At 42.0% G+C, this 21,481-nt stretch overlaps 1 protein-coding gene across 1 annotated transcript in view; it reads left to right on the top strand.

The window, feature by feature from the left end:
- Positions 1-21,481, top strand: part of RDM1 (RAD52 motif containing 1) — a 740,716-nt gene that overhangs the window by 717,831 nt on the left and 1,404 nt on the right. The window contains exon 7 of the mRNA XM_078645000.1: positions 20,348-20,618. Coding sequence (XP_078501126.1) covers positions 20,348-20,618 — 271 coding nt within the window. The remainder of the gene's footprint in view (positions 1-20,347; positions 20,619-21,481) is intronic.

Here is a 21,481-nt window from a genome sequence, read left to right as displayed (position 1 = left end):
AGCAACAGACAATGCTATTACAGTATTATTTCATATTACTGTTCACGCTGTACGCATTATACATTGCATTCTGTCTAACGATTGTAGCAGTTCATATCTCTTGCATGAGAAATAAGACTGTTCAATAAACCCCTTTTATTGAAACGCCGTCTCTCTATTTCTGTGCTACTCTGTAGAAACGAAGCATGCACGAGTGACTGAGTGAAATAGTTATCTATTGTTTCCATGACTCTGAAGATATTGTTCCGATTCTACTGGAAACAAAGTTGTCATGTTTATACGGTTGTCAGAGACTAATCCCTTCTTGTTTATTCGAGAAAGTTTCTAGTGACCTCTGAGTTAGCTAGCACACACACAATTAAGTTTAATATACTCGATAGAGACATACTGACCTCAGTCCTATGTCGAATCTATAGTGTATGTTATTCCAATGCGCAGAGCCTATTAGGGATATAGGAACTACACTACACCAGATCTCAATGAGGGTCAGGGCAGATCTGGGAGTGTGGCAGATGTTTTTGGAGGACTTCAATGGTGTCTCTTTGAATTTTGTGGAAGAAAACAGTCTGGCAGGTGCAGATATTCCAATGCGTAGAGCCTATTAGGAAAATAGGAACTACACTACATGGTGCCCAACGGTTTGGTAATACTGGGAAATATTAAAGGGGTTCTGCTCACATTACCCTCCCATACCGGAGCAGAGGTCATCAAAAAGATGAGGAAAGTAGAGAAAACGGTATTCAGGGATAAATTTCACATTTAATATTTAGAACCAAGAAAAATTAAACAGTCTTGTTCTTTACAACTTAATCTAAACACATATAATTAACCATAATTTGATATGGACATACAAGCCTATCACAAGAAAAAGTGGCACAAGAAATTAATCTGAAAGAAAAAAACACATCACAAATTATACATATATACAACATCTATATACAACATATACAATATAAGAAGAACAGCGTACCCTAAGAAAGGCAAAGAAACCTTTCTCAAAAATATATACACTCCCACTTATGAGTGATATAGGTCAAAAAGGAAATCCTATTGGCGCCTGAGAAGAAATTCTCTCACAGAACTGGCTTAATGTAGGGCGCACGAGGAAAAAACAAACAACATCAAAATAAGGGGATTCCTTCAACACAGAAATGTCGACGCAGTCGCGGTCGCGTTTCCGCCAGTGGTCTCTTTATGGCTTCATCAGGACATGGGTACTAGTAGGCAAACTATCAAAGGATACGCCACTCCCACAAGGGGAGGGCGAAGAGGTAGAAATCTTCTCAAGCTACTGCCCAAGATTCTACAGGGCAGTCACAGGCATGTGGTGTCCAATAGTCTAAACAAATGGAGTGGCAGTTATATCCAAATCGTAGCGCGGCAAAATATAGCAGGGCGAAGAAATTACGCTCCTCTAGCTCCTTCTAATGGAGTCACACTTGCATACACTGTTGAAATCCAAAGTCCACCGGCACCGATTCCTCAAGTTCATCAACGGAAAATAGGAACTACACTACATGGTGCCCAACGGTTTGGTAAGGCACTAATTTAACGCTAGATATTGAAGTAACTCAGTCGTCCTTTACTCAGAGACCCCTTTTCCCGTAAAACTCCAATAGACATCTGGAGTGGGTAAGAGATAATATCCGCCATAGCTGAGTAGGACCAAAAATCCTATGTATTAGCTTTTTGGTTTGTTCAACGTTGAAGGATACAGTGTTCCAAAATATTGTGTACCTTATCTTTGTTCCCTTGAAACTTGCTCTGCAAATTTCATTAAACAAACTGTCCCTACATGGGGATAACAACACCAAAACCGATGGAGTTGCGGCTGATCCAGCCGATGTAGCTTTTAACTTTACAGGTTTTCAAGAAACTGATGAGAATGCTGTAATAATTCCTCAAACTTTAAGGAAAGCCATCACTATAAAACGTATAAAACATGGCCTATCATCGAGAGGTGGTAGAGCACTTTTTGTGATAGAGGGAAATGAATATCACCAGACAGAGGTATTCTATTCATGGATAGTCTTCCCAGAAGCAAATCCAATAACACGTTTGTTTCACTTCTACAAAGAACATGATCCACCGAATGAATATATTCCTTTTGAGGATATTGAAATTCCACTCACTTACCAGGAGCATGAGCTCTGGTTTAACGGCGCCGTAAAACATTTAAATCACATTACCAGGCTTGGTCCACCAGGTAGACCAGGAGCAACATGGTCGGCCTTAGCCGGCTACACACCTGACCCTGACATTGAAGCAATGTCGGAAGATGAATTACTTAGTAATAATCAAAGATTAATTGAATTATACAGTGAAACGCTAACTGTCTGAAAGTTCTGAAAAGGTCTTTACTAAATACACCTCCTTCTAAAAAGAAGTGGGAAAATAGCAAACAAACTTCTAAAGAGAAGGGTTCTCATTCCAGAGGTAGGTCTCCTCAAAAGGAGCCCTCTGAATGGAGGTTTAACCTCAGGAATAGGGATAATTTGAATAAACCTGATAGATATCAAGATACTGATACACGTTCCTCTCGTACCTTTCAGACTTCGTCACAGAAATCCGAAAGAAGAGGACGGTCAGAAAACAAGGAAGAACGCGTGAAGTTCAAAGATGATCAACACGTTCAGAAGGACAAAAAACCTCAATTCACCAAAAAGAAGGTAGCAGGATTAAAAACCAGACATACCGACAATCTTGAGGACACAACTCAAGAACGGAGAATGGGCTTAGACAATGTTGGACAGCGCAGCAGAAGTAACAATAGCTCACCAGAACCTGAAAGGTCTTCTGGAGACAGTGGAGTTGAATGAAGACATTCAAGTTGAAACTGCAGATACCAGGTTTAGCTCTCCACATGGGTTATATGAAATAACACTTCGGATGGAGGGAGGCATACCTAGAAAAGTGAAAGCACTCTTCTGGGAGCGACTTTCAAAGGGTTACGATATGCTTCTAGCTGAGCAAGACTGGCCATCTGAATTTGTCAGGGAGTGCCCACATGGCGAAGACATCATTATGACAGCCTTCTCTAACCATATTCCAGTACATTTAAAATATACTTATGCAAGGAAATGGGCTGTTGCCCAAGCCCCAGCATAATATAAAAATCATGTAAGATGGGATGAGGATTCACCTCTCCACAAAATCCAGTTAAAAAATCAACCAACTGCACAAAGGCAGTACCCAGTTAAGCAAGAAGCTAAAAAAACAGATCAGGGAGATATTAGATCAACTTGAATACCAAGGGCTGATTGAAACATGCACCTCATCTATGAACAAACCTTTGTTTCCTGTCTAGTTTTGGATTACAGACATCTAAACTATTGTTGCAAAACATTTGCAGTGCAAAATGCACACAATACAACATTAATGAATAACATTGTGCGTAAAAGATATAAAACCAAATTAGATATTTCAAATGGTTTCTTCTATCAAAATATTGCACCTGAAAGTAGGTATTTGACCGCTTTCTCAATAATGGGGACACAACGTCACTTCTGTCGTCTCCCTCAAGGATTCAAGAATAGTCCTGGGTTATTCTCAGCAAGGGTAACAGAGCTACTACAAACGTATGATGATGAGGCATTGTCATACGTCGATGATATCTATCTGACAGACGATGACTTGGATAGGCACTTGAACAGGGTGAACACCATTATACTGGGCTTTGCCTCTGAAAGGTACAAATTAAATTTTAAGAAATCGAGAATTGCCCATCTTCACGTCCTTTTTCGAGGATATGAATTATCAAGTGAAGGCAAAAGCTTGGCAGCCAACCTTTTAGAAAAGTGTGCGCTTCAAAAAACGCGGAAGAATTTACAGTCAATTCTAGGTTTCCTGAATTTCGGAAGAATTTACATTCTAAATTACGCAGAAAGGGTTAAACCTCTCTATGAATTAATCAAACCTGATTATAAAATCATTCATTGGAAAAAAGTACACACAGAAATTTTGCCTTCACTCCAGTTAGACATGTTAGCAACAAAACATTTGCAAACACGCATAAACGTACGCGAATTAGTGATCCGAATAATTCCAGGTCAATGCGGATTCACCTACTTAACTTTTAACGAAGGTGAAAAAGTACCAATTGCACACAAATCACATTTGTACACACAAGCAGAAATGAAATTCACTTCTACAGAAAAAATTCTGACAGCTGTTCAAACCGCTGTAGCAAAAGAAAGAGCCCTAGTACAGGGAAAACGCATTATGTTTGTGACATCCGTACCTGCCTTAGAAGCAGTGACAAAAGCGAGCATTCCAAATGCTAAAGCTTTACATCTGAGATGGAGACAATGGGTTAATTCTCTTGCTGCACCTGATGTTGAATACGTTTTTGATCCTTATTTGAAATCACAAGCATTTCTACAATACGAACAAGAATGTCCTCTGCCTACTGAAATTCTGCCTCCTGACCAGTATGAATGTATAATTCATACTGACGAATCAGCACAACCTGCTACAAGGGGGTAAACAAGCTTATAGTGCTGCATGCATGATCGTTAAAGGTAGAATGAGCGATGGCAAATTCAGACCTATGGTCACAAAAACACAATCTCCATGAGATTGTACAGCTCAGCGAGCTGAACTACAAGCATTCAAAATGGCAGTTGAAAATACCAATGGTGAATTCCCCACACTCATAGTGTGCGATTCTTTCTATTGTGTCCAATCTTACAATTAATATTTACAGAATTTGCTTCACAACAGGTTCAAAGATGCAAAAGGTGGCACAATCAAGCATAAAACGCTTTGGGAACAAGTAGTTCAATTACAAGAAGGACTACAAAACACTCATGTGATACACACGCTGAGTCATCGATGTGATGGCGTTCAAGTTGAAGGGAATTCATTGGCTGATGAAGCCGTGAAGGCAGCTGTGCAAACGGCTTCCGTAGCTGTAATCACTCATTCAAAAACGAAAATAGACAGTGAAATAATGCTGTCTGTCAATGCTACAATCAAAGGCAGCGGTGCAGTGTTACCTAAAAAGTTTCCACTCAAATACTCATATATAATTGATGTGAATAGCTTTCCATTTGCTCGACTTCCTGGAGTGGGGGATAGGGTAATTCTAAACAGGGAACGTAGAGTAGCTTTGATATTTGGAGCACATTTAGGAGAGGGTTTGATACATGAAGGGATCTCTAAAACAATTTTAACTGTAAAAGAGCTGTACTGTGGCCAGGAATGAATGCTCACATTCACATGTTTGTCATTGACTGCATAGACTGCAATAGAGATCGCAGCACAGAACGCCGCCATATACCTGACTATAGCATAGCCAGCCCAGTACAGACACCAGTGTTAGACAGCATTAGACTTTCTACGCGCAGATTTCCTTAAGGACAAATGCGGTCCCACAAGACAAGGTTCCTTTGGATGTGACCTCAGCGCTTGGCTGACGCTCGAACTATTATAAAAGATTTGCGAGTCTTTATCGGTACATATGCAATAGGTATGCTACATTCTGACCAGGGTCCTGCGTTCAGCTCTCGAGCTTACAAAGAGGCCATGGTCAGTTTGGGCGTTGCATTGCGGTATTCAAGTCCATTCCATCCTGAGGGAAATTCGGTTGTGGAGAGAAAAAAGTGGGACATAAAGCAATCTATAACAGCTAGGGTATTAGGTTCGGGTGACGGGTGGGTCAAACATCTAATAAGTGTCCAACGTGGCCTTAACATCTTGCCAAGAAGTTCTCTAGGGGGTATCACTCCATAAGAGGTCCTTTTTGGGACAAGAATGTTGGTCCCGGACCTTGATTGTCACACATCAGTGGCTGTTTTACAGGACTTAAATGAACTAAGAACGAATGAAAGAAACGTGTTCCTGCAGCCAACCACCACTGGGGAAAAACTGACCGTCCTAGCAAGGCCTGTCTGGATCCCAAAGCTTGGTGATCTAGTCAGAGAAAAGATCACGGACAAGAAGGAATTTATACCTTCTTACAGACAACCAGTACCTGTCCTAGCAATCCACAGATCAAAAACAGTTTTACTTCCACCTTTTGCTGGTAAAAAGAAGAACAGATTTGTGTCCATCGACCTGATCAAACCACACTTTGTGGCCGATACTAAGCAGTAGGCCAAGTGGACTCGGCCAATGTAGCAGACGCACTCCTCTATCTGCAATCCAGTAGGTTCAAACTGAGAGACCCATCACCTTTGAAGATTCTACAGTGAGAAAAGAAGGACTATGCAACAAAGCTATGGAACTCATTCCTCTAGAGACCCAAATAACAGTTTGTCAAGAAGCACCTGTCTACAATAAAGTAACAAGTGGTTCCAGCGATTTCAACAGATCAGGATGCAATCCCAACCATTGACAGAACTGCCTCTAGCTGTTTCATTAACTTTGATATGTTTTCTGAGGATCCCAGCGAGCCTGAAACAACGCCAGTAAAAAGAACATTCAAAGAACAAGCAACTAACTTTTTTCATCACCTGGAAAAGACTTATCTGGTTTCACCATGATTTGAATTTTGGATTGTGTTGGGAATATTCTTTCTTCTACTTTGGTTGACTCTAGGGATAACTCTGGTAATGCTGATAAATGGAAGATATATCAAAATGGACACAGCAAGTAAGAACATCAACTTACTCCTCAAGCCACGCAAATCATCCCATCGTGAACAAAGAGACTTGTCAACAGTAAATAATACAGCCGTTCCTATACCAGATGGTATAGTTTGGGACAGAACAGAATATGACATTTTTGGCCCATCGGAGTTGTTGAAGATTCCACACTTATTCAAGATTTCATTGAGTGACTTTGTTTCATCAAGCACCTTTTCTGATGATTGGGACTTCGAGGCTGTTAATAATATACTGTCAGATTTACAAATGTCTGTAGTATTTACAAATCATGAATATTTAGAAGGTTCTTCAGACTATGAACAAATGTATTGTTATAACCATTATGGTCATCATTTCTTGCACAAATCTGCAAGTCCTAGAAATGTATTAATGTATAACTAATGGAAACATTGTCCTACGCCACCAAAAACCTTTGCTATGAAATTTCCATACTTTTCAGAGTTCAATGTATCCAATCCAGAACCATTTTTCTTTAAGAATATACATAAAAAAGGAATTAAAAATATGTTAACAAATACCAAACAGATGTATTCTGCAGCCTTTTATGCCTAACTGTCCAGACTAGGTTTCGACTTTTGGAAAGACAACATTGAGACAAAAACTGTCTGGGGAAAAAAAGATTGGCTGGTACAGGGGGTAGAAGCTATATTTAGAGCCTGCATCGTCCCTGAGCTAATTATGTTTTTGAATGACACTGTCCAACAGACGTCTTGCCTTGGGTTAGCCAAGATCAAAGACATGAACAATCCGTCCATACCTACACCTACACCTGAGAGTGATGACACTTCAGAGGGGGAGGTCGACGTACATACTATTTTGCATCGCAGCAGAACAGATCCGGATTGGAATAAATTGTTGATCTGGCCCACAGACACAAACAACTGTCAAGATAGATTCCTAAACAAAACACAGGGTTTCACTTTCAATAGGCCAGACCCAAGATATGTTAAAAGACAGCATCCTGGAATAGTAACAACATACAGTGTAGGGAAGCTCTGCCTTGATTGGCTACAAAGATCTACACTTAGGGATGTAAAGCAACACTTATCTTTACTTAAAGATTGCGCAGACCATAGGGAATTCTTGCTAGGACCAAGAAAACCGTGTCAAAAATGTTTTATATATGCAGATATATATATATATGCTACATATAATGAAATATGGAAGATTACGCAAGCAGAGACTGCAGAACGAATACGAGAAATTGATCGTATTAATTTAGAGAGATCTCTCTCTGTGGTTGACAACTCTGACGTCCAGGATATATTCATTGGACAGCATAGTGTCTTCTCCCTTAGACATCATGGAACAAGAGTTGGTCATGTTGCAACATGGTCAGTCTCAGCTACGTTCTATCATGCTATTAGGCTGGACATTACAAAACCTTCATTCAGGCTATGTGCCTTGGCGTTTAATCAATACTACGTCACTGTTTTCAGAATTCAATCTCATTGATAAACAGATCAATTTGGCACACAGGGGAGCAGACTATATGGTGCTGTGCATTGAAAAACTGGAAAGATTGCCATTTACGGTAGCAGAAAAAACAGCTACTGAATGGATTATACATGGAACATTCACTCTGCCTGTTACAATTCCATTTTCAGTATAACCTAAAACACATAACAGCAGGCACATATGAAAGGTTGGGTGAAGAATACATCAAGACATCCTGGGATTTACCATACACACACAGATGTTGGAGAGGGGGACGTGAAGTGTTTCTTAGCGGGAAAAACGGTGAAAATGCACTAAGCGGTTCTCTCCTTTGTCAGGGTATAAACTTACACTGGGCTTGTGATGGTTCCTCTAACAACTTATCCTGCCACCTGCAAGGTTCACCAGCTGCGGTAATTGATCCAATGTTTGGACAACTTTCGAATGGGAGTTACCTCATGTTGAAAAATCACAGCTGCTGTGGCATGTTGCCAGGTATACCATAGCAAGTAACTGTGTTAACCAGGGTCACTTGCTGTATGCAAGTATTGTTTCCAAAAATCAAGACAGCCAGGGAGGCACCTTTATGGCCTTCACTGAACATCTCTTCTATATGAATTGATACTCTAAGCAGAATGAAAGCCATTCTTTTGCAAAAAACTGTGCCACTGACCTCGGCCAAAGAAACCTATGATCTACAAGTCGCAAGGACTTTTGCCGAGATAAGTGCCCTTTTGAATACAAACTTCCCTATACTTTTCTCAGAAATGTTAAGTCATATCTTAAACATGTATGATACGAGTGGTATTATAAATGTATTTAGGCCCGTGTTTTCCGGACTGTTAGCACCTTTTCAAGCAGTCCTAGGAATCCTTCCAAACTTCGTGCACTCTGTGTTTGGCGGACTGCCCCTCCTTTTGGGACTTGTTGCAGGGATACCATTTTTGCTCCTACTGCTACGATATGGCAAGCCAATTCACCAGCGACACCCAGTTCTCCATGGAGACAACTCTACTGGCGATGAAGTGTCATGAGCGAATTGTCCACATTTTGGGACTACCTCGTCTACGAGAATTAAATACCACATGGTTTCTGTCATTCAGACCAATTTGGCAAGATTGCATCTTACCTGTTCTACGCTGCCTGCTATGCGGAGAAGAATGCGTGCTAGACACTTGTCTGACACTCCCATCAGTTATGCCAACGGATGTTGATACTTTGCTGGACCCGGTAACGGACCATGCTCTGTGCTGTCCCCAGCAGCTACCAATTCTAATGACGGCATTCATTGAGATCTCACAGACGCAAAATGCTGATGCTGAGGTGCGAGAGGAAACTACAGGCGCGCAGGTACCATCCAATACGAACATTGCTGATGCGACCAATGCTGAAGGCGATGCTTCACATCTATGTCCGGTTAATCTTCTAAACGAAGTATTCCAACTTTCGCCTACAATGGTAGACAACTTTTGTTATCAGACATAGAAGATTTCATGTTTTCTCCAAGCCCTAACACTGACTTTTGGCAAGTCACACAGTGTTCTGAGAGACTTTGAATTTGACCTTCATTTTTCAAAAACAAGGTACTAACTTTGGAACTTTTTCCTTTGATAAATTTTTTTTCTCCAAATTTGTATTTTTCATTTTTGGGCACAAGTTATCTGCTTATAGTAGAACTATTCACAGAGAACAAGAATTCTTTGAGTACTTCCAGAGATAATATATGACCTTGTCCACATACAAACAGTTTTATGTAATCTGACATGAAGTGGTTTCGGCACTTTTTCTTCTGTATTAACGAGCCATTTCATAAATGTATATTTTCATGATTCATTCCTTTAGCATTCAAATGTCAATATATGCTTAGAGTGAAACATTGCTTTATGGTGTACAGCACCAATGCAATAGTTTAGATACATTATTTACAATGTGTTTTGAAACATGCTTTTAGCACTTCATGTATAGATATATTTTAGATATGTTATCTTGTTTAGGATCTAGTAATGTCGTACATAAGAAAGTGGAGTGGGTGTTGTGTATCAATTTATATTCTGCATGCATTTCCCGATTCATGCCCTATATAGGTACATTTCACATTGCCCTTATATAGGCATAGAAATCCAGTCCGTATTTAGGCCTAGTCCATGCTACCCAAATACAAGCATGGCTACTACCATCCATTCATCTAAGTCACAACGAGTTCTTGGAAAACCAGAGTCTTAAGCCGCTAGGGACTTCCCCTTGCTTGGCTATTGATTTCTCCAAGAAGTCATTTATAATGCATGAACATCTATTCCTTAGGTGTTCATTCATGACGTTCATATGCCCGACTTTACGTCAATACTCGAAATCCTAAACACCTTCAAGGTATAAATATACCTTCACTTGCTATGGCAAAGTACGGTGTTGTTCGGTGCAGTTCGACTACCTACTTGCACGACGCAGCTCGCCACAGCAAGTACCGAAGGAAGCCAACTCCCCAGCTGACGCACTGACTAGACGCTGTCATCCTCCCGCCGAGAATCCAGCTCCAGTGTTTCTGACTCCCCTTGCGGGGTGTTGGGAAATCGAGTCCCGAAAAATAGATACCAACCTCTCTCATTCTAAAGTATGGAGCTGGTTAGAACCTAGAGAAACCTTTGCCAATTCTTGGCAAAACTAAAACTATGCTAAAGCAGCACCTACTTCTTCCCTTGTACTAGACCTAGGTTAGGTACACTGGGGTAGGTATATTTTAGAAGCACCAGTTGAGTATTTTAGCGTGTGTTATTTATGTATGTATTCTTATATATGTCACATCAACAGACAATACTATTAATATACGAGCTTATGGCCGAGTCACGATATGTACATTGCTTTACTCTTCATATACCATTTATTTTTACCTGTAACCTACATTGTATCAATACGACTGGTAAGATGTGCACTGATGATGCTATGCCAACAATATGTACCTCTTTCTTGTATGTGTACAAATTGAACGTCACCTAACAAAACAACTAATAAAAGATATTCAAACAAAAAACAGACAATACTATTAAAGTATTATTTTATATTACTGTTCACGCTGTACGCATTATACTTTGCATCCTGTCTAACGATTGTAGCAGTTCAGATCTCTTGCACGAGAAATAAGACTGTTCAATAAACCTCTATTTCTATGCAACTCTGTAGAAACGAAGCATGCACGATTGACTGAGTGAAATAGTTATCTTTTGTTTCCACGACTCTGAAGATATTGTTCCGATTCTAGGGGAACAAAGTTGTCATGTTTATGCGGTTGTCCGAGACTAATCCCTTCTTGTTTATTCGAGAAAGTTTCTAGTGACCTCTGGGTTAGCTAGCACACACACAATTAAGTTTAATATACTCGATAGAGACATACTGACCTCAGTCCTACGTCAAATCTATTGTGTATGTTATTGCAATGCGCAGAGCCTATTAGGGATATAGGAACTACACTACACCAAATCTCAATGCGGATCTGGCAGTGTGGCAGATGTTTTTGGAGGACTTTAATGGTGTCTTGTTGAATTTTGTGGAAGAAAACAGTCTGACAGGTGCAGACATTTTCTGATGTTGCTGGCGCTTCGGGTTTCTGTCTGTTTTGGGATGGGCGTTGGTGTGCGGAGAAGTGGCCGGTGCATTGGTTAAGCCAAGGCCGGAGCATTGCTTTTCTGGAGTTCTTTCCATTGTTGGTGGAATTGCTGCTCATGGGGGAGGGAGCTGCAGAACCGGACGGTACTTTTCTACATGGATAACACCACAGTGGCGGAACAGATGAATGGACAGAATGCGAGGGATTTGATAGTGTTGAGACTTGCATTTGTTCATGTTGAGTTGTTTACGCTTGAATGTTATTTTTTGTGGCAAGCAATGATGTGGCGGATGCTTTGTCTCGTTTCCAGCGGCAGCGGTTTCGGAATTTGGCAACGGGAGCAGAGCAGTGCAAGATGCAGTTGCCAGACGTCATCTGGGCGTGGGTGGAATGAGGCTAATGGGTCTGGTTGAAAACACATTGGCAATGTGGAGGCGTTACAGGCTGGCTTGGTCTGAGTGGAGAGTCTTTTGGTCCTAGAAGGGCTTCACATAACATCACTTGTCAAGAGGCAGAACAGGGAGTCCTGAATTTTGTGTTGAGTTGTATTGACAGGAGGCTTTCACAGATGACCATAGCTGGGAAGTTGTCAGGGATCTCCTTCTACAGTAAATTGTTTCTGGGCTTTGATCTTGCAAAAGATGAACCCCTGAGCAAGGCGTTGAAGGGTTGGAGGCAGGAGCGAGGGACAGGGGGACTGTGAGGGGATCCATTACTTTTGAATTGTTGAGTGAGTTGTTAGGGGTTTTACTGGTTTACTGTTATCATACATTTGAGGCGAAGTTATTCAGGTTGTACATAATCTGGAAGTTTTTTGGAGCTTTCCGGGTGTCAGAACTGTTGGGTTCCCCACGGCGGATTGGGTTGTTACATGGCTAGGTAAACTTGAAACACAGGAACCTGGGTATCTGGTTGAGGCAATCGAAAATGGCAGGGAGGGGTAGTTGGGTATGGTTGAGAGAAAGTGATCTAGTGAAGTGTGCCCAGTGCGTGAATGGTGGGGGTACGAATTGAAGGGTAAGCAGAATGGGGCGGAATTATTCTGCCTTGCCTCTGGGGAGAGATTCACGTCTTTTCAGTTGTTGGTGGAGTTGCGCAGGACACTTCGGAAGGTAGGGAGGAAGTTGGCTGACTATGGAACTCACTTCTTCAGAATAGGCACAGCTACATCTGTGGCGAGACTGGGGTGGTCATGGAGTCAGATTCGCCAGATTGGACGATGGCGCTCACGTTGTTGTGCGAGTTATGTGAGGAAGTAAGGGGGGAAGTGACGTCACCCACGACGAGAGGAGGAAAGAGGGGTGTCTGAATCTAGGCTTGTTTTTCCAGAAGTTGCTTTTAATCTTCAAATAGCAACCCGATGCAAGCGCGCAGCCGTGAGTAACTGGCTAGCTATCTAGTGAGAGATTGCTGTTTTAATTCCTGTTTATTTGTCCTCTTACCCACATTTTAAAAATTAACACTGCACCAGGGAACCTTTGTTCTCATCTTTCACGATCCTACCTGTTGGGTTCTTTTAATGTATTGAGTCTTATTGTATCACTGGTATTCGGTACTCCTAAGATGGTGGCGCTCTAATCCCATGCTCTGCTCTTCTCCAGAGTCACGGGGGGCTCGCCAGACAGGGCGACACTCTTGCCGCCTCGCTCGTTGCTCTTGCTCTTCAAATAGCAACCCGATGCAAGTGCGCAGTGCGAGCGCAGCGGGCGTGCGCCAGAGGCAAGCCCGTCCGCTCCCTGACGCGACCAGGGGCCAGCAACTATGCCGCAACTGACATAAACCCTCTCATCCAGTTTACGTATGCCGCGGAAGAACTCCGGCTACTTAGAGGCAATGTCTCCTCCTCTTGCACTGCGTGTAATCCATCACAACTCCGTTTTAAATGTTCTAACTGCGGTTTTATGTTGGGTTATAAACAGACTAAATCGGTAATTACTGCATCTATAGGTAGGGACACCACCATACACAAAAAATGTTCTCCGAAGGTAGGCAAACACTTACATTTCTTGAGCCTTAACTGCCGTTCCCTTCCCAAGAACAAAGCACATATATTTGATTTTTTGATGTCAGAGACTCTTGATGCTTTGTTCCTAACTGAAACCTGGCTCCAGGCTAGCTCAGGCCGAGATGTCGCTAGCGCCCTTCCTCCTGGCTATGTCATTTCTAGAAGTGACAGAGGAATTAAGAGAGAAGGTGGGATTGCTGTAATTTTTAAAGACATCTACTCCTGCAAACTTGAGCTCCAACCCTTCCCAGATTGTGAAGCCGTCCTGTTCAAATCTGCTGTTTCCCCCCAAATGACCCTATCTGGCCTGCTTATCTACCGTCCTCCGGGGAATCCTAAGAATTGGTTGTCTACATTCCCTGACCTAGTAGCCCCGCTTGTAATGAAGGCTGCCAATTTCACCATTTTTTGGGGACCTTAACTTTCATTTAGAGGACCCCCTGAATACTGGGAGCTCAACTCTTTTAGCTGATCTTGAAGCCCTCAATTTGCTGTTATATAATCCCAATAACCAGGCGGGTAATCTGTTGTATCCAATTCTGTGCAATCTTGCGTGGGACTGCAGTTTTCCCGTGCATCCCCTAGGGTGGTCTGACCACTATGCCATTCGATTTAAATTAGTCACTTCAGGGGATATTGTGCCTGCCTGCAGAGATGACTTAGTTAGTAGGAGGCCCTGGAAGAAGTTGGACTTCGATGCTTTTATCAAGCTTTTAACGGACATTAATTTACCTTGTTGTTCCCTATATTCTGCAGTATCTAATTGGTTAGCTAAGTCCATTGATACCTGCCTGCCTTTGGCATCAAAATGTAGTTTTACTCACCATCCTCCCGCCCCGTGGTTCAATAATGAGTTAAAGGTCATGAAGTCCAAGTGCACGCACTAGGAAAGACGATGGCATAAGACCTATACCCTCAGCGGTAAGTGTCAGTACAAGGCCGCCTTAAATACGTACCTTCTGGCTTGTAAGGTGGCGAAAATCTCCTTTGTCTCTAACACCATCACCAACTCCCTGAACCGTCCACAGGCTTTATTCTCCATGGTTAAGAAGCTGGCAGGATCAAACACTGCTCCGATAGCACCTGCCCTGGATGAGACCCAATGCAATAATATTGCAATTATTTCGTCACCAAGGTCGAGACGATATACAGCGCATTAAAGACTCCCATTCCTGTGAATACAGTAAATCCCCTGTCTGACATGACTTGCAGGAGCCACCATTCCTCAGCAGTCAAGATCTCTACATGGTCTCTCTTCGATGATAGTTCTTTCTTTGACTGCCTAGCTAGGGTAAAATCTGGCTCTCCTCTAGACCCTCTCCCTGTTAACATCCTGCAACAGCTTTCGCCAGATGCCCTTGGAGTTCTTAAAGCACTTCTAAATGCATCCTTACGAGAATCAAGTGTCCCCCCAGATTAATAATTGGAAGCGTGCAATGGTTGTTCCTTTTCTAAAAAAGCCCGGAGCTGATCCTACGTTTATGTCAAATTTCCGCCCAATCTCACTGTTGCCAGTACTCTCCAAAATCTTGGAAAAACATGTTAACTATCAGCTTTCAGCTCACGTGGAAAGCTCAGGCTTTTCACATCCGTCCCAATCAGGATTTAGAACTCATTTTTATACAGAAACTACTTTGTTGGGGGTCACTGAGAAATTGCGCTCATGCCTGGATAGGGGGTAGACTACGGCGCTCATTTTACTTGATTTGAGCACCGCATTCAATACTGTGTCACATACCATCCTTTTAAAGTCTCTCCAATCGGCAGGAGTTGAAGGCCCTGCTCTAACTTGGCTGTCCTCCTTTCTCAGTGACCGTACATTCTAGGTCTTCTCCTCTAAATCTTCATCTACCATCCGGTCATCTGCGTACGGTGTTCCCCAGGGGTCCACTTTGAGCCCTGTGCTCTTAACATCTAAGTTAGACCCCACACTTACATTTACTCACTTACACAATTATACACACAACACCTCATTTATTCAAACACATAGTAACTCATAGTTAATATGTTAAAAAATCACCATTATAATTATACACTCATTCATATAGTTACTATCACAATCACTGACTCTTACATATACTTATTTATATACACTAACTGTCACATACAATGCCTTTTATTTTTTTTACTTTGTTGAAGATGTACAACTACAACGTACATTTGCTCACCAACACACAAATAAATACTCTCAGTCACCCAAACAACTGTTTCCACATGCATTCTTAAACCTATACACCTGGTCAATCAACCATTCACACATCTATGCATAGAATTACACACAGTGAATATATATATATACATATATATTTTTATATATATATATATATATGTACGCTCGGTAATCTCTCCAGAATCCTCAGAAAAGATACACAGCACTCACGGGAAATTCATACACAGCGGGTTTATTGCCAAAGACAGACGCGTTTCGGGAAAGCTCCCTTCTTCTGTGTCAAACCATAGCAGGTTTAGCGACGCCATTTTAAAGTCAGTCGTGGTTAACTGAAACAAATGAGGGACATTGTATGCCTAGACAAATCATAGGCGCCATCTTGTAAATACAATGTTAAAAACTATCGCCGGGCTTCCCAGGCACATCTAAACATTTAAGTGTGCCTATATGGTCCGCCCAAGTATATTACTAGAACACTGACGCTATCATCATGTGTTTAGTTATTTTGCCGTGGATCGGCTTTGGCAACCCCACTTGGTTGCCTCATCCCCCTCCTAGAAATACATGACATTTAACCACTCTACTGTACATCTATAAATTCATGTGCATGTACTATTCGATAAATCCAATTCACAAGTTCATTTTACAAAGATAATAATAAATGAATCCCATTGTTACCCCAACACACACTGTTATTTACACTTGAGGACACAGATTCAGTTAGTCCATATACAATACTCAAATACAGTTTCTCTTATTAAAAAAATACCTACATATAGTTTAGGTCCCCAGATGTATTGCTAGCTCCTCCCCGCTATTCAAACCCCCAGGAGCTTTAGTTTGTAAGTCTACTATATAGCGGGATTCCAGCCGCCTAAGTTTCATTACCCTATCCCCCCCTCTCTGATTTTCTGGTACGTAATCCAAACAAAAGTACTGGAGGAGATTTCTATCACTCTTATGTTTGATAGCAAAATGTCGAGCCACCGGGTATGTGAAATCTATTTTCACTATTGCCCGCATGTGCTCTAAAATTCTTAATTTTACGGGATTAATGGTACTCCCTAGATAGTTTTGATTGCAGGGACATCTTAGGCAGTACAATAAATGAAGATTTCCCTTGTGGCTATCCTAGTTTAACCATAGACCTTAGTTCATAGTAAGAGTGACATGTCCTGCAACATGTATTAACAACAAGTGTGCTTTATATTTGTAAGACCTGGCGTGTGATCCCATATAATACTCTGTGGTTACTCAGTCAGAGTTTGTTTTCTCTGTTAGCCTTCCAGTACAATAGGAATAGCTGGTTGTCTAAATGTCGGTATGTGAGGGTATGAATGTGTGAGTGATGGATGTGATTTAGGTGTGGATATCTAAGGTTTTTCATTAATTTTGAAAAACAGTGGTATTGGATAAAACAACACAAATGTACTATGATGATGAAATAACTGTTTTTATATGTATTTAAATTGTTTGAAAGAATATAATGACTTAGAGAAACAAGAAATCATGATATATAAAAAAGAAGAAAAAAGTATATAAAAAAAAGTTTTTGTGAAATGACTATGAAAAAATAAATAAAAACTGACAAATATAAAGCACACTTGTTGTTAATACATGTTGCAGGACATGTCACTCTTACTATGAACTAAGGTATATGGTTAAACTAGGATAGCCACAAGGGAAATCTTCATTTATTGTATTTGATATTTTCCCCTCTTTTCCCTGGCTAAAAGTAATTTGAGAGGGGGTCCCCTTATTCATACTTACATCTTAGGCAGTATACAGCAAAGGTGGTATGACAAGACATAAACTTATTGATCCTTCTCCCTCCCTTGCATCCATTAACTTTGTATGTTAATGTTCTTCTGCTATGTGCACAGGCTTTGCATTTCCCGCAAGGAAAAAATCCCCTTGCCTCCTGAAATGTCCCTGTTCTTTTTACCACTGGTCCTAGATGACTATGTACCAGTTGGTCTCGAAGAGACCTGGCTTTTCTGAATGTAATTAAGGGAGCACGTGGAACATCTGATCCTATAATGCCATCTGTTTTCAGAACATGCCAATGTTTTTTCATGATCATTCTGAGCCAATTTGAATCACGGGAGAATGTAGTTATTAGTCTAAACCTTCCCTCATCAAGGTTCTTTTTAGGTTTCTTCTTGAGGAGACTCTCCCTTTTAAGTTGTTTCACCCGCCGGAGTGTATTCTCAAGAAGTTCTGCCTTATATCCCCTTGCTAGGAATCTATCGACACTCCCCTTGACTGCCTTTTCATAGTCCTCCACTGTTGAGCAATTACGTCTTAATCTAAGAAATTCCCCGTAAGGTATGCTATCAATTAGATTACGGGGATGGCTGCTAGACGCATGAAGCGTGCTATTCCCATCTGTTGGTTTCCTGTAGAGAGATGTCTTGATCTTACCGTTATGTATCTCTACAGTCAGATTCAGATAGCTCGCTGCCACCGAGCTAATCTGGCCTGTAAATCTTAGATTGTAGTTGTTATTATTGAGGACCTGTATGTATTCTTCAGCCTCTACTACACTTCCATTCCAGACCAGGAACAGGTCATCTATGTATCGATACCATGATACAATTTTTTCTGACCATTCTTTATTCCCAGGGGCCCAGGCTACCTGCTCCTCCCACCAGCCCACGAATAAATTTGCGTAGCTGGGGGCAAAGCAGGAGCCCATTGCCGTACTTGAGAGCTGTCTAAACATGTCACCCTGGAAGAGAAAGATGTTGTTACACAGACAGAACTCAATGAACTCTAACAGCATCTGATTGTGCAATGCCAATTTCAATGGTCGTTTTTTTTAGGAAATATTCTACCGCCTGGAAACCCTGTGCATGATCTATGCACGTGTAGAGACTGGTTATGTCCAATGTAATCATACAATATGACGATTGCCAATTCATGGTCTCAATATGTTCAATGAAGTCAGTGGTGTCTCTAATGTAGGACTTTAAGGCAAGAACTGACTCGAATAAAAAGTGGTCCAGAAATTTTGACAAATTTTCTGTTAGGCCGCCCATAGAGGAAACTATAGGTCGCCCTGGTGGTTTTTCTGTTCTTATGCACCTTTGGTAAATGATAGAAGGTTGGAAGAACCGGATTCAAAGTTTTCAAAAACAGGTATTCATCCACATCAAGCATAAGTTTGTCATGCCATTTCTTCAACAAACAATGTAGATTTTCTATGCTCGATTGACACACATTCCTTGTAGCGATTTCATAGCATTTCCCATCTCCGAGTTGTCGCATTGCCTCCTCTACATATAGCTCTCTCTCTCGAAGGACGACATTTCCCCCTTTGTCCGAGGGTTTACAAATAATAGACTGATCACCCGTTAAACTTTTCAATGCCGTTCTTTGTGCCTTAGGTAAATTATCCATCCTCTTTTTCTTTGTTGGTTTACTTCCTCTGTACGCCATCAGCTCCTTGATGATCAAATCTGAGAAAGTGTCTATGGCATCTGGCGGTTGGGTTGGAAGAAATTTGGAAATTGGTTTGAAACCACTACTGGGTGCCTCTTGATCAATTTCCGCCTGTGTTAGTCTCTGGGTCAAAGTAGTGGCTTCTACGGTATTATCCATAGTCCCCTCCTGCCGTAGAGTTTCAAGCATTTCCAGTGATGTTAGGTCATTCACATTTAAGAGATCAGTCTCCTTTTGGGTTATTCGTAAAAATTTTGTTTCTTTCGGAGTGGGTTTGATGTTATAGTATTTGTGTAATTTCATCTTTCAGATGAATTTGAATAAGTCGATTCTGGTTTGTGTATATTCAATGCCATCATTCGGGCAAAAGGTGAGACCTAATCTCAATACTGATTCTTCATTCGATGTCAATGATCTGTTTGAGAGATTCACGATGGCCAAGTTGTCTTCATCATTCACCATCTGGGCCCCCTCTTGTTCCTGGTTGCTCTCACATTTTGAGGAGGTTTTGGTCTTCCCCTTCCCGCCGCCCCTTCTGGTTTTCCTTCTTCCTCTGGGGGCTTGTTCTTCCCTCCCCTTAACCAGTTCTGTCTTATTAAGTTGAACTCCTGTTGAAAAGGGGTTTTATTAGATGTTCCGGAGGGTCCTGCCAATTCCTCACCCGATTAGCTTGAGGCCTGTGTCACATCTTTCGCAGGTGTGACATGTGCTAAGTGATGTTGTATACACTGTTGACAATGACAAGCAGATGAGCTATGCCAGGGTGTGCATGTCTGGTCTGAAGATGGTTATTTGGTGTAGCGGGGTGTGTGACAGCATGTCACGTGCTGCAGTGCACCCTGATGTAGCATATATTGCTCAGTGTGTGCCATGCTCAAAGAGTGGTTTTTACCCCTTATGGCATCTGTAGCCTTTCTATGGCATGTAGTGCATTGTTGTTTGCTCACAGGCCACATACACATGGACAATGATGCAAGTGTGGTCAGCATCCTATGCCCTGTTGTCATCATCTATTTGGTGCAAGTGTGTGTCTTTGGGACATGGACCAGGTGTACTGATGTTGTCTCACTTTATATTCGTGACAGGTATCTGCCTATGAGAAGGGTGACATCTGGCTGGACATCATCAGGGCTGTCAGGAGTGAGGGGGGCCTCGCAGGAGGCTCAGTAACATCAGGGAGAGGTGGCAGGACATCCGGTGCTGGACCCGCCACATCGCCAGGGTACAGCTCAAGCTCGAAGCTCCACGCCAGCATGGCGGTACCCGCCACCTCACCCCCCCACATGCTCCGGGTCCTGGAAGTGGTGTTCCCAGACCTCCATAGGCAGTTGCAGGAGGGACAGCAGCAAGAAGGGGGTAGGTACATGTCTGTTTGTTGTCATGTGTGTCACATGCTACCTGCAGTGCTCCGAGGCATGGTAACACTCCCACAGTTGGAGTGGTGTGGTCAGACAGGCACTTTATGCATTGGCATAAGAATGGCCCAGTTTCAGCAGATGCTTCTTTACATGCCTTGCCCTACTCCACATTTGACCAGCGCTTTGGCTATTGATTGTTTTTCACATGTACTTCTAAGGTGCAATGTCTCAGTATGCATATTCCTTTGCACATCATCATGTTGGAGGGAGGTCTGTGACACCTGTTGGTACCTTACATGTAGCACCACATGTGCACTGTGCCTGCCCTTCTTCATATTTTGGCACTGATCAGGAGTCTCAACATGTGTTTTCTGCACGAGTCAGCCTCAGTGGCCTTTGTCCATGGGACACTTTCTAATTGTCATGTGTTAGCTACAGGTGCACACTGTACATGTAAACTAATTTTGGCTTGTGCATACTCACACTGGGCAGTGCGTGTGTGCATATTCTCAAAATATGTTGCATGTTGTTTGTAAATAATATTGATGGTCAGCCACACAATGTGACTTTGGGTGTAGACAGCTGTGATGCCAGTGTGAGGTGATGGAACACTTGGTTCAGGTCCCAGGATGGCATCACATGGCAGTTCGGGCAGGACTTTTCCCATGTGGCACAGGGTCAAAGCGATTGAAACATGACCAGGTCTGGATTTGGGTGGCAGGGTGGGCAAATGAACAGTGATTCATCATCAGCTATCCTGTTGTCAGGCAGTGGCTCATCATTGTGTCTCTCATACAAGTTGTTGCCTTGCCTGTTACTTGTATCCTACTATACATTGAGCGTTGTGTCTCTTACAATTGT

Source organism: Lissotriton helveticus, chromosome 5_1 (genome assembly GCF_964261635.1).
Source record: "Lissotriton helveticus chromosome 5_1, aLisHel1.1, whole genome shotgun sequence".
Classification (NCBI taxonomy): Eukaryota; Metazoa; Chordata; class Amphibia; order Caudata; family Salamandridae; genus Lissotriton; species Lissotriton helveticus.
This window is presented reverse-complemented; position numbering and strand designations above follow the sequence as displayed.